This window comes from Gopherus evgoodei, chromosome 5 (assembly GCF_007399415.2).
Source record: "Gopherus evgoodei ecotype Sinaloan lineage chromosome 5, rGopEvg1_v1.p, whole genome shotgun sequence".
NCBI classification, from domain to species: domain Eukaryota; kingdom Metazoa; phylum Chordata; order Testudines; family Testudinidae; genus Gopherus; species Gopherus evgoodei.
In genome coordinates this window covers 117396772-117411480 of record NC_044326.1, presented here as the reverse complement: position 1 = coordinate 117411480, position 14709 = coordinate 117396772, and the positions used below count along the sequence as shown (strand labels likewise).

The 14709-nt window shown below is 38.3% G+C and overlaps 1 protein-coding gene across 9 annotated transcripts in view; it reads right to left on the bottom strand.

Moving 5' to 3' along the window:
- STPG2 (sperm tail PG-rich repeat containing 2) overlaps positions 1–14709 on the bottom strand; it is a 422300-nt gene that overhangs the window by 220184 nt on the left and 187407 nt on the right. The window contains exon 12 of one of the 9 annotated variants that reach the window (XM_030564767.1): positions 13097–13177. The exons of the other annotated variants lie outside the window; for them this stretch is intronic. Within the exon in view, the coding sequence (XP_030420627.1) occupies positions 13104–13177 (74 nt within the window). The 3' untranslated portion in view covers positions 13097–13103. Of the gene's footprint in view, positions 1–13096; positions 13178–14709 lie in introns of those variants that run through there. 9 annotated transcript variants of the gene reach the window in all.

The following is a 14709-nucleotide window of genomic DNA, read 5'->3' as shown; positions in this document are numbered from 1 at the left end:
GTTTTATTTGAAGACTCTTACACGTGTCAGCGTCTGATTGGTCCCTAGCTCCTTCGCCTTCCAGGTTCCGAGCTGGTGCCCTCTACGTAAACAGGATCTCCACCCAGCACACTACTTTTTGCACACGACACCCTACTCTTTTGTACATGGCACTAACTTGACCCACTATTGACCAGATAGAAGGTTCGAGAATAGGCACATGGCACTATAATGTTGCACACAGCACCATAGGGTAGCACACAGCACCACCGTATTGCACACGGCACCAATGTGACCCCTTGACCAACAATTGGCCATACAGACAACATGTTTGAGCATAGGTTTAGGGTTGCGACAAGGGAAAGATTTTTTACCAATTTAAATGTGTGAGCCTGGCCCCAGCCTCCCCAGCCCCAGAGCGCTGGGAGGGTGGGTGGCACAGCCCCAGCTTGAGCTGGGGCCACCGCACAGGGGTATTGGACCTGCTGTGTGGGTGGGAAGGGGGAGAGCCTAGGAGTGTAGCATAGGCAGAACCATGCCTGGCTGTTTATATTTCTAACAGCCTATTGAGCCAAATTCATCTTTGATGTAGCTCCATTGACTATTGATGGAGGTGCACCTTGGACAAATATGGTTCATTATGTTTTATGCAGTAACCCATTAGAAAATTAACCATACTTCCACAAGTAGAAAATGTTGAATGTCAGACTGGTTCAGCTACAGGTTAGTAACAAAAGAGTTGCAGTTTCAGATTAAATCATTGGTCCATTGAGTCAGTTACCATTCAAGCCTTCTGTTAATAAGCTACTTCTGAGACTAAATAATCAAGATTTTGCAATGTCTTGCCATATCCAAGTACATCTGTAATAATCTTTGTTGTAACTTCTTTGGAGATTTTAACTCTTAACCATATCTTGCCATTTCAATGAGTTATTGTTGAATTGATGTCACTATAACATATTCTGTATTATTTTGCATCAAGCTTTTAATGCATCAAAGTACACCAGTTGCTCTATAAAGCTGCTGCTAATACCTGGGCAGATATCTTCACTGAGATATTAATGATGATTTCAAAGGCATTTTCCAGCTCATCATTGTATATGAGAAGTTTTGTCTGTTGTTTATCCATGTAATACCTTACTTATCCAAAGATAAATTTCATCACCTTTCATGATTCATCTTGATTGTCTAATGATCCCATATAGTTCTTGTGACCCACAACAGTTTTGTATCATCATCAAAGTTATACCATCTCATTATCAGTTTACTTCTTCAAAATCGTTAGTATGTCATATAACACTGTTTCCAGCACCAGCCTTGGGGCAACCCATTGTTAATCTCTATTATGAGGCGCAGCCATATGCTCTTACTCTTTGTTTTCTATCACAGACTCCATTTTTAAATCCATGAGGTGACTTTCCTCTTGCCCAATGGTTATTTATTTTCCTTAATTCCATATCACTCTAGAAAGTGTGTGTGTGTGTGTGTGCGCGCGCGCGCGCCTGAGGTCTGATGACTCATCTATTTGAACAGCTAGCAAAATGTTGTAACACATTAATTTTTTTCTTTCAGTGGAAAGAGACGTGTTGTATTGTTTTCCAGGCAAACATTTATTACATATTGCTATAACTTTGTAATCCTCATTTATTTCTCCTACAAAACATTTTTTTAATCTAATATCAGGAAACTCAGAACAGATTCAGAGCTCTTGAAAGACATGATTTATGTTTATAAAAATGTATTTTGCAGAAGATTATCCTTTCTGTAGGGAATAAAAAAATAAATTAGCAAGAATTTTCTCAAACTTACAGAAGTTATGCATGAAAAACTTCTGATACATTTTCCTTTTTGTTGTTTAGCAATGCTATTTACAACAATAAGAAAAGAAAGATTACTCTCTCACACAAAGGTTGTTTTTGCTGCTTTGATAGTATACTTATAACTGATTACATGAAATGACAGAATAAAAAGCACAATTCCTCTATCCTATGGTTTCTAGGCTTTTTCTTTACTAAGATTTATGATAGATACACTATCAGTTGAGTAATTACAGTTCTTTTCTAAAGTATATAGTAAAATGCAGCTGCAAGCATCCAGAAAAAAACAAATTCAATATTTAATTTTGAAAAAATGTACGTTATCGAAACAGAATGGCTTTCAGTCAGTGATAAAATATCTGAACAGAATTAAGTTGTTCACATACTTTTTGCGAATATGATTCTAATGACTTGTCTGCCTAAAATAAAGTGTAATCTCATGTGTAGGTTGTAGTTTTTAAATATGCAAATAAGGCAGTATACAGTACATGTAGCATATTTTAGGAATGCCAAAACAAAAGGGGCTTATTTATTTGGAGAGACCAAAAACTTTTCACTTATGAATACTGAGTTCTGTTAGAAGTGTGACTGGTAAATTGTTAAATACTTATCTTTTAGAAGCCTAATTGGATAGGTCCTTAGGTTAAAGTTAATAAGTACCTTGACATAAAGAAGAAATGAACAAATTGTTCTCACCAGCTTTGTTCATCTTTCATCAAAATGAAAGGAAAGAAAAGCCTTATTTTGAAAATGGATTGAGTGGGCTTTTCTAACCTAGGTTAAATTAGGGAAGAGATTTTTCTAACTACTCATAAGATCAGCTAAGTGTCACCAGTAAATCTGGTTCAGACTTCTAAATCAAACCCACAATCAGGACTTATGCAGGAAGCTCCTTTCTGTTTAACTAATGAATTCTCTTACTGCATAAATCACTTTCTTTTATACTTGATTTCTACTGCTTGTGACCCTATGGTTACACATTTAGGACTCAATCTTGCAAACACTACTGAATATAGTTCTTACTAATTTAAGTAGTCCTATTGAGATCAGCAGGTTATAATATGGATAGAAGCACTCTGAGTGAGATTTTCAAAACCACTCAGCATTGACATACCTCTGTTCCTATTTAAGGCATTGCTCTCAGCGGGAGGTGTTAAGGGACATCATAAAGGAATATCACCCAGATGGCACAACAAACCAAACAATGAACCCGAGACCACAGCAAGATCTGTGGCCACCCTGATGACAATGTGGAGAGCATCATGGCTCCAAGTATCAGCAGTCCTGAGGAAGGTACAGGTCATGATTGAGGACTTGCCCTTCAAGAGCATGAAGTTTTTCAGTGAGTGGACAGATATGGCTCTGTACTCATTAATAGACTCAATGGCCACTGTGCACTCCCTGTGGATTTACCTTCCAGACCTGTACTGCATAGACATAATATCACAGAACCCAGATCAGCTCTTGAACCCAGACCCACTATTGTTTCATCTGACAGCTTGGATGTTAGTTGGCTGGGTACTACTGAAAGATGGCAATGGCCAAAGTGGCCGTCTAGAACACCAGGGAGAGGATGTTGGCAGAGGGGGTTCTCTGCGACTGTGGAGCCTATTTCTAATCCTCCCTTTGTTCACGCATCTGGGCAAAGTTCCTCTGGGTGATGTCCACTTACTCCCTTGACACCTTTGAGGAGCAGTGGGGAGTGTCCAGGGTTCTCTGCTCTGTGTCCCCTTCAGGTTCCCTATTTTTGACCCTTTGAACTTCACACTCATCCTTGTTATTTTTTTCCCCCACTGTCCCCTGGAATTACTTGAGTTTCAAGGCTCTTTGGATCCTCCCCATAGGCTGGGGAGGGTCCTTTCCCCGTGGGCAGGCTTGTGCACACCCTCCTTCCCAGAACCCAGTAGGACTCCTTATCTGTTGCTATTGTCCTCTGAAGGGTGAGCTATATGGTCGTTTCTGAGGCTGCTACTTAAAAAGCATATAAAGCTCTCATACCGGAAAAGATTTATGGAAATAGACCACTATGCATTCATAGCACTTTAAATGTACCTGTTACTCACACACCAGAACCTTCTGCCTGATCTCTAAGTAATCATAATGGTACAACATATACCCCCACTTGCAAAGAGCACAGCATAGTTCCCCTGTATGATTTTGTTATTTCCTTTCTGACATAGGTTCACTTCAATTTGTATTCAAGTAAAATTTTGCAGTTGAAGTATAAGGACTGTTATGAAAAGGAGCAATGAGGTAGAAAACTGTCTTTTGAACTTTTTCTTATACCACGACTTTTTTCACAGTGTATTTCAAACAGATAAGAACTGTTGCAATCTATGAATGCATGTACCCTGCAATGAATTTAATTTAATCCTTAAAAATAACTTGACTGGAAAATACAGTTCAGAAGGCTATACTATATACTGAATTTCATTTACAATGAAACAAAATGACTCACAGTACAACTATAATCTCTTAACATACATTGCTATGATGTTACGATTTTGTATAATACCATTTTCTACCCTTGTAGTGAATACAATTTTAGAGTTGTCAAAAATGTTTTAGATAGACTTGAAATACATATAATCTCCGTGACAAATATTTCACATCATATTAAAAAGTTACTCTTCGGTAGTTTGGGTTCCTTCCTCCCTCCCCCACACCCATTTTACTTATATGAAGTAAGCAAAGATTTCACATTGTAGACAACAACAACTACTACAGAATTTCTGAGTCTTTTAATCAGGATTTATAATAACTGGAGTTGCCAACTGCTATAGGTGACTTCACTTTAGGACTGCTTCCCATTAAAGCTAGCCTATGATTCTAGCACTCTCTTCAAAAGTAACCTTAAAAATCGACCAAATTCTGGCCCCTGTGTGTTGTCCAAGGAACGCACAGGGGCTGTAAAGTAGCCATAACAGCCAAGAGGAGAATTCACCAGATGCAGGACTAGCCCTATGCAGCATATATGGCCTTATGTTGTCCCCTCTCTTTACTCCCAGAGTAGGGAGCATGCCAGAGGTGGGAGGAGGAGCAGCCAAAAGCCTTTATGGGCTGGGAGTCGCTGATGTGGCAGCCATTGAGGGGGCTGCAGTAAGGGAATTCAAAGCTACATTTCCTTTTCCTTATCACCTGTACCTCCTGTACTAACTGTTGGCTGCAACACAGAATCTAGCACTATATATTGTGTACTGTTAATGTGCTGAATATCCTGTTCCTCAGCTAACCAGATGAAGAAGGTCATTTATATTTCAAAATAGATCTTTGTTTTTTTTCCTTGAAGACCAGATCCCACTTGGTGTAATGTACAACCTGTACTCTGTTGATGACATCATATCCACAAAAGAAGCATGGAGCCAATTTATAAGAGTATGATCAATTGGTTTTGCTTGCAGTACTGCCTGGTTTTGTCAAACATTAATACAATTTTTTTTTCAGATTTTAGAAAATCATGTACTATTATATGAGATAAACGAAATTTAATCTACCCCTATAAACAGGAGCCAAGATTTAAAGTGATTCAGTGAGAGTGATACACTAACAGTAGAAAGTATGGTAGGGGAACACCATCAACTGGGAACTGGTGATCCATAGCAGGTCTGGATTTCACAGATCTCCAACTGAATGAAAACTATGTGCTGAATACCTATTTTATCCTGTTGTTTAGGGGCATTCGGAACATAGCCTAACTTTGTTTGACTTTTTTCTTTGTGGACATACAGAAGAAGTTATTAAGAAGTAACATTTGTTGGTAAAAATCCATTAGCTGAGCTGCTGAAGTCCAAAAGTGGCAGGAACAGTGGTCTCCCTGATCCTTCCAACCTGGGAAACAAACCAAAAAGGGCTGTAAAACCCAGAAGATGTTGGAATAGGGCCTGTGTTTCTCCTAATTTTGTCTTTTTTTCCCCCGTCTCTACTCAGTGGATTTTTTAATCTATTAAATTCCACATAGGAGAGAGAAATCAATCTGGCAAGATGACGATCCACGAAGGGCTTGACCCTGAAAGGTGCTGAACACTCTAACCCTGACCCAATTAAGGCACTTAAACACACGCTTTAAGAGTCTTTAAAGAAACTACTCACTTGCATTTTTGGATCTAGAGTGTTCAATACCTTGCCAGATCAAGCTTTAATGGAGCTCCACTGCCACAGTCTACACATATGCCAGTTTAAAATGACTTAGAGACCCAGGAGACTTTGATAACCCAACTAACAAATGTCTGGAGATTCCCAAATCCCAGATGCCTGCACAGAAATGCAATTCTGTAATTAAGAATTTTTTTACAAGATGTTAAAGAGAAGCAGCTTGATTCATTGCAGAGGTCCCTATAGGCCAATAATCCAACTGCAAACAACATACAATGGTGAAAGACTGGATTGTGCCTGCCACAAAGGCATACATTAGAGAAGTATTGCTTGAAATAAATATCAACGAAAATTGGGATGTAAACCTCCTTCAAGGAATTAATAAAAGATCCAGACAAACATGCTGAGTAACTGAAATCAAGGCAACCTTAAATGAATATTCAGATATGCTAACTGATATATATGGTTAAAAGCAAGAACCTTGAGATGGAATTAAAAATAGATGATTAAGACCAGATTCTGCAATCCTTACTAACAGTGGGCAAAACATTTCTCCATTAATAGACCCATTGAAGTCATTGGAAGTAGGCAGAAACTGGCCCTTGGAGAACAGGGCAGAAGAAACAACGTAAGAATGAAAGAACCCCTAGATGTGACAGAAGAGGGTAAACCTAAAATATATGAAAACCCCACTAAGAGAATTATTGTGGAAAGAGGCAGAAGTTTCCATGTACATACACTGAGCACACTGCAAAGTCTCCAGTGTGTACTTTATTCGCTTTAAGAAAGGCAAGACAATTCAGCAGAATTACCGGACACCTGCATCAGGCTACACTTTAACCCCATTCAAGAGCTGAAGCCAGTGCAAAATATAGATGCCTCTTTAGGGTGAATCTTCCCAGGAGTTCACTACAACAGTGGTTCAGGATTTGTACTGGTTGTCTATTAGCGTCTGGGTTGAGTTTAAGGTTTTACTTTTGACCCTAATTGGCCTCGGTCCTGCCTACCTGGGCTGGCTGCCTCTCCCCCTTTGCCATACTGTTACACATGTAGTTAGAATAAAACAGATGCGCTTCTAGCAGGATATTTTCACTGAGAGTTCCTTGGCTCTGGAACTTGCTCATAATTTTCATCTAGAAAAGCTTAAATCTACCAAATGTATTGCATGCTCCAATGACCATCTTCTTGTCATTCACGAAAGTACCAGATAGTCTCATGATAAAAAAGTGACCGACCCAAGGCCCTAGTCACCTGGGAAATTTAGCTGTTTTGTTTACTGTAAAATAGTTATAGTTAAGCCTCTGCTCTTGTAATAGACAAAATTAATTAAAGTTAAACTTCTGCTCCTGCATTAGCTCTCATTCCTAAAATGTAACTGTGTAGTAATTTAATATATATAACAGATTTTTCCCTATATCAGCTTAATACCTGCAAAATGTAAACAAGCAAAAAATATACAATAAACAAAACATCAAATAATGAGAACATAAATAAGAATTTGCCAACTTTTACTGAAAGTCACCTCTTATTTCATGCATAAAAATCTGTAATAAATGCAAGCTGCACTGTTGACTAATGCTAACATACAATAATCAAAGCATCATCTTTACCCTATTTTCAGTAAAGATGACACCTGTCAACATTTAGTCAAAACAATAATTTTAAATAAAAATCAATAAATAATTAATAACAAATTAATAATAAAGTAATAAATTAATGTGTTACCTTTAATAGCCCATTCCCTGAGGAGTCTGAGAACTGTACAGAAAGTAAGCAAGTCTAGAAAATCTCTCAAAAAAAAATCACATGTTGCCTAAAGGGCCTACAGCAATTTAGACAATCTTCTTAATCAGCTGCCCTAAAAAAGGAGACTGGAGACAGGTCACCAATTGGCTAAGTCTTCAATGTTAAGAAATGGTTTCCTGAGCAGAAATTAAACATAAGCATCATTCTGCTGGTATGGCACTCATTCTCTCATCTGCCCAGGAAAGGATTAATAAATGACCACTTCGTCATTGACTTTCATAAACCCAGGCAGGCAATCAACTTTGTCCACATGTCAGGGACCTGCCCTCATGTAGGGCCCTCCATACATCATGAGTAAATACTGTCAAAATTAACTGGATAGCAGATGTTTTTATTGCTTTCCTGCCTAACTCTACAGAAGGTGGCCCTAATAACTGAAGAGGAGGCAGGAGTTGTTTTTAGGAAGGTGTTCTTCCTAGTGGCTCACAGCACTCTATTGATCAGCCTCCTTCAGAAGACAGCTGGTTTGGATGAACAAATTTGACAAGCAAAACAAATCATTTCTCATCTGCTCTCTACAGTGCTCGAGTATGCCAGCACCCAAGATTGGTGGAGTTTTCTGTCCTCTTCAAGACTAGCCCTTCAAGGAAACTCCAGCCTCCTTCACTGTTATTCCAGAGTTCTGTTTTTGGTGGAAAACATGAATGTCAGAAACAAAAAGATGAGTCTCTTGATCGAGAGAATGTCGATAGCCAAGGCAAGTCAGTAATCATAGCTCCTCATCCTTATGGCTGTATGGTTGGTTTATTTGCTCACAGATTCTTCAAGAAGAAATTGATCCAGGAGCCTTCAACGATGAACCCAAGCATCCATGATTATTTTACTAACTTGTAATCAGGTTGAATGACCTTGAATTGCACTAGATGAATATCTGAGCATGGCACTGGTGTGACCCTAAATTCCTCTATATTCAGATTTATGACAACCCTAGATCCAACATACTTATATTTTCCAAGGAGTCAAAGTGCAATGAAGAAATCAGCTTGTCATATCTCAGAGAATAATTTCAGGTTTATGTAGGCTGCTTGTATATCAGATTTCTCAGACACAGCACTTTCTCAGCTTAACGAATCGGGGGAAAGACGTTCAAAGGATCAACTAACCTTGGTTAGCTACTTGGCACTACAAACTGATGCAACACACACAGTCACGTTGTTCCCCTAACATTCCTATAATGTGGGAATTCAATTGTGCTCCTCCATTCACTCTCTCTCTGTGATCTCTTCAGAATTAAAAATATAAATAAGAACTAAAAATCTTAAGGATTTCTAAAATGTTTAATAATAACAGTCTCAAAATACTTAGCTCTTCTATAGCACACTTCATCCATATATCTCAAAGTGCTTTACAAAAGAGGTATCATTATTGCCATTGCAGAGATGGGGTAAAGGAGTCACAGATATATGAAGTGACCTGCCTAAGGTTACCCACCAGGCTTGCAATAGAGCTGGAAATAGAACTCGAGTCTCCTCAGTTCTAGTCCAGTCCTCAAGGAGGCAGATCATACTGCCTCACAGGATAAGAGTAGAACAAACAGCTGGGACAAATAATTGTTTTCTTTTTTATAATGATTTTTCTACTACTGAAGCCATATGTGCCAAATGTAATCTAATATGAAATTATAACCAGATTTCATCAGAAATAAGATGCAGCACAATGAGCATCCAGCATTTTACTGGGTATTTTAATTGCACAGATCCACTTTCTATAGTGAACTGATATTGAGTAAGTTTGGATATTTGAATATTACTCTTTTTATTTACTTCCTTACTTTTCCTCACTATGTAAGGTAGCAAGTTTAACATCTCATTACCTTCTGTCATCTGAAAGCAGGAAGGGTAAGAGAGGAAATGATAGTTATGGAGTTGATACGTAAAAGCTGCAAAGAATCCTGTGGCACCTTATCAACTAACAGACGTTTTGGAGCATGAGCTTTCGTGTGAGATGATAGGGTTGTCTTATTCAAGGTCATTACTGGGATAACATCCTGATAGCAGAGCCAACAGCAAAACTGCTTGGCTAGCTCAAAACAGCTGCCATTATCAGGTAAGCCAGAGTAGAGAGAAGGGTATCACAATCTTAATTAAAAGCTCTCAAGCCCAGATAATTTTTTTGGAGAAAGATTCGTTCTGCTACACTGGAACAAAACTCAAAATGTCACTCTGTGGTCTTCTTCTTCTAAGGGCAAAAGGCAAAAATCTGCCACCATCTCCTACAAGCTGCTGAAGTTAATGGGTTCAAATCCAGCAAACAGATAGAACTTCAAGTATATCTTTATAAAGCAAAATGAAATAAAAGACAATGGCAAAGCAAACTGAACATCTAAAAAAATGATGAAATATCATTTGAGTTTCATTTTTAAATAGTTACATAGCTCCATACACACCTTTTATGTTCAGGTCCAACTGCTTCTCTATTGTGTTTAGGTATTTAATTTAATTTTTGTTGTAATAAATAGAACATAATACTAGCATAGGGAAACACATATACAACTCTCATGCTCAGGCCTATATAGATATGTAATTTATGATTTTGGCTTCTATGTACTGCTCCATTAATTTTCTAGGTCTCTGTTGTCTGCAGAATCAGCTGCCAATCTATGATACATGCTGTGCATGCTCGCTCGCTCTCTCTTTTATTCTTTTTTGTTTTGTTGGTTTAAGATAAAATTAATTCACATGGAAAGTGTGGGTTTGCATTTTGTGTATGAGAAACTGATATTACCATTTATCTTATCGAAGCACCCGAAATGTTCAAAGAAATTTCCAAACATACAGGAAGATACAATCTATACCTGAAAGAACATGTTATCTATAAAGACAGACAGATGAAGGGTGAGGAAAAGAAATATTCCATACGTGAAAAATGGCCAGGATGACAATAGACACCTGTAAGACAGGTTTCTCTTAGGTTTATGTTATAAAATCAGAGGAAAATTCTTCTCTTCTGAGGGTTGGCTCTGCACTTAAAAGGGGCTCCCCCGGCCACTTTTCTTTCTTTCTTTCTTTCTTTTTTTTCCCATTTATCACACACAATTATCTAGTAAAATTCCTATTGCATTGCAATGATTTTTCAGATGACGATATGCATCATGCAGTTTAATTTCATATATATAAATAATTTAAAATAAGGGCAACAAATATTTCTATGTCCTGGAATAAAGCTTTTTCCCTAAATTTAAAACTAATATTTTATAACTAGCATAATCAGAAAACAATACATGGTGCAAGATGTCACTAGTAGATGGTAATTTTAGAGAAAAATAGATCTCTATGAGCACAGGAAACATGTGAAATATGAGGTTTCTGTTTACATTTCACTGTACTGTTTAGAATCTAAAAGCTTGTTCTTTAAAAAAAAATTTGTATAGTCCTCTTAGTACCAAAGACATTCTTTATTCTGTAAATCAAAACACTATTGTCATTTTTGTTGTGCAAACACTGAAACATTTTAGGGGCATTCATTTTAATGGGGTGCAAATTCAAAGCGTCAGATTCTCAGATGTGTCTAGAGCTCAGCTGAGGTGGGAGGGAGGCACAAAGGAGCCATTTGGGGGTTCCCAACCCTACTGCCAGCCACAGACTGGAACAGCCTCAGACATGGTTTGAAGCAGACTCTTACGGCTGCCTGAACTATATTAGCTGCCAAAGCCCCCCACAGCAGCCTTTGTGGCATCTGAGGATTTTCTGATAGGATTCTGGCCACACCATCTATGTCAGGAACCAGAAGGATTATGTTATCTCTGTACCACTGTGGATCCACATGTCAACTGTATCCTCAGATGTCCAGCTCATTCAGTTGCACAGCATGTACCTGAACTACGTCCGGTTAAGGCTGCTAGTCCTTCATAAACACTAAATTCACTCATAACTTAAAAAAAAGTAATAGAAGTAGTAAATACCATTCTGCTTGCTTTTCTATCTCCCATTGTAAATATCTATCTACTCTAACCACAAAGAGTGAACGATCAGAAATTGACAATCTGAGGGTCTGATCCATTGCCTACTGAAGTTTATGGGAGCTTTTCCATTAACATCACTGGGCTTTGGATCAGGCTCTAAAAAATTTTGGGTAAAATTTTCAAAAGTGTCTATGTCCCATTTTCCAAAGCTATCTAAGTTAGTTATAAAATCAGTAGAATTTAAGGAGCCTAAATAGCATAGATATCTTTGAAAATTTTACCATTCACAGATTCCAAGGTTGAATATGCCATTAAGAGATGGTTCCTCACCTTCTTGTAACTACTGCTCTATGAAATATATTGCTTATGCCTGAAAAGCTGATCAAGAAACTAGACAATCTTCCATTAAGACAGACTGGAACTGTTCCCTAAAGCTCTAAAGGCATGAGGCTGGTACAGTATCAGAGGGGAACCAGTTGTGCCCAGACCAGGCTTCCTAGTCTCTGGATGTGCTTTGACAGAGCATCTTCTGTGACAGCAAGAACAGGAGACTCAAGAACCCCCTTCAGACTGACAAGAAATAAAAATACAGCAAAGCCAATTTGGTGCAGTACCAGAAGGAGTCCTCAGAGACCAAGACTGGAATTTGCGTCAAGACTGTAGTACAGGAGGCAGCATCAAAGCCTTCCTGGAGACTGGTGCCATGAGGTGAGGTGAAGCTGGACATCACTGAGGAGGCTGATGAATGCAGTACTGGCTCTCAGACACATGGGGCCATAACAGACCCTAATATCGGTGCTGATGAGCATGACACACGTAACCATGCCAGTACAGGACCTTTACCCTGAATCAGTGACAATGGCATTAGTGAAACATACAATAGGTTCATCACAGCTGTTTAGGCCTCTGGTGCTGTAAACATCTAAATGGATGGTTGCCATGCCATAATCACCAATGATGAATCTACTTCCATCACCAGCGAGGTAGCCAGTCTCAATAGTCCTGGGATAGGTAGCAGGGTCAATGGTTCAGCCCTGTGAGAGTCACTGTGACTCGGTACCATGGAGTGGCAAGCTAAAAGGCATGCTCTACCTTCAGTACCAGACTGGTCTTCTGCTGCAGAGAAGTCCTGTAAGAAAGACTTTGAAGAAGCCAATGTCATCTTTTTCTTACACTTCAGATACTGGGAGTTGTCTGAGTTCTTATGCCTTGAGGAGGAGCACCCCAGTGAAGGGGATCTCTTACATCTCTGTCTGTTGGCAAGACCAGGGTGGCACTCCTAGGAGTGGCTGATGAGCTCCCTTATGACAACTGAAGGATTCTGATATGTGCGAAGAGCAGCATCCATCAAAATATATCTAAGATGCTCTTCTCTCTGTGTCTTCATTATGGATTTGAAGCAATGGCAGACTGGATGTCTGTCTTTAACATGAACCAGACTCAAGTACTTTGAAGAGCAAGAGAGAATGTCACTAACAGTCATCAGCTTATGACAGCCTAAGCAGGATTTAAAAACCAAGGGACCTTGGCACAGGCTCCCCCAGTACCAGGCAGGGCCTGGAGGCCCTCAGGATCTGGAAAACTAAAAGAAAAAGAAAAAGAAAAAAGGACAAAGCAATGAGTACTGATAGATAAAATTATTTAACTATAAGCAACCTTGTTCACAGAAGAAAGAAGCTGTAAAGCACAGAAATGCTCTCACTACTGACCACAGTTTATTTTTACTGTTTGAAGGACATGTGGGATGGCTCTGCTCTTTACATACTCAGTTTGGAGCTCAAGGAAGCCAGGGGACATGTAGGGCTGCCCCTAAGGATATTGCTAGAGAAAACTTGCCAGCACTGGTGCATGTGACACGCACACACCTACAATCTAATGAAGATATGCAAACATTTGAAAACTAATTTGTCTTACTATCCGTATGTTTCCATGCATTTTTATTTTTACTGAACCTTTTAACGTATCTATGGTTTTAACAGTAGAATGTATGACACTTAAATGTAAGTTATGGCAAGATTGCAGATTTGAAATATTATGGTTCACATCACTTTTTCAGAGTCCTTATTCGCTTCCACCATTCTCGCTGAAATTTTGAAAAATGTTAGAAGAGTGAATTCCACTGATTTATTACTATTTTAGCTAGTCAGTTAGAAATTTCTCAGTGTGTACAACATATCAAAATATGTTAGTAGCTTTTATTATGCAGCAACATAAAATAAACAGAGAAGCATATTCAAAAAGTTTATGTTCCACTCTACTACAGTAAAAATTCACTAATCACCACCCATTTTGGAAGCAGCAAGTCTTTTCCCAGAGACAGGAGGACTACAATACAAGTTTGAGAATTGATATCACATCTATTCTCTCCACAGTTCAGTAATTATAGAATCATGAGATATCTTCAGCATTTAGAGCATTATAACTTTTACTCATGGCATTTTTATTGGTTTAATTTTCTAGGTAGATTATTTAGTACATAATCTTCTGAAGGGTACGCAACATGTCATGCAAAAGTACCTTAGATATCTCTGAAGTATAGGATCAGATCAAATTTAGTTGGACCTACCAACTTAAGGTATATAATATCCTCTTGTAACAGAGTACTTCTTAATTTAAATATTAGATTAACAAAAGTTTGCATATCCATTTCAACTGTTCAGAATAAATTGTCTAACATCTTCTCATGTTTATAGCATTTACCTTGACCAAATGCTCAAAGCAAATGAGCCTAACATAGCATCAAAACTTTCATAAACTATGTTTCTTAATGATGCCTAAACAGTCTTCATCTAACTGCGGAGGTTCTTCCTGAGATCTTTAGGAGAAAATGGAATGGACAAGGGTAATTAAATATTTTTTAAAAATGAAATAGTTGTAACTGTCTCCCTCTGTACAAATATACACACTAAAAAATAACCAAAGGTTAAAATATCTTTATTACTAAAACATTTTGTACTAATAAAACAGGTGCCACTCATTATCCTGACTGCCTTGTTTACATATTGCATCTCCTTCTCCCACACTTCTTTGTCTTTTTAGATTGCAAGATCTTTGAGACTGATTTCTCATATTTGTTTGAACAACACCAGCATCTAAGGGCAATACCAGAATATA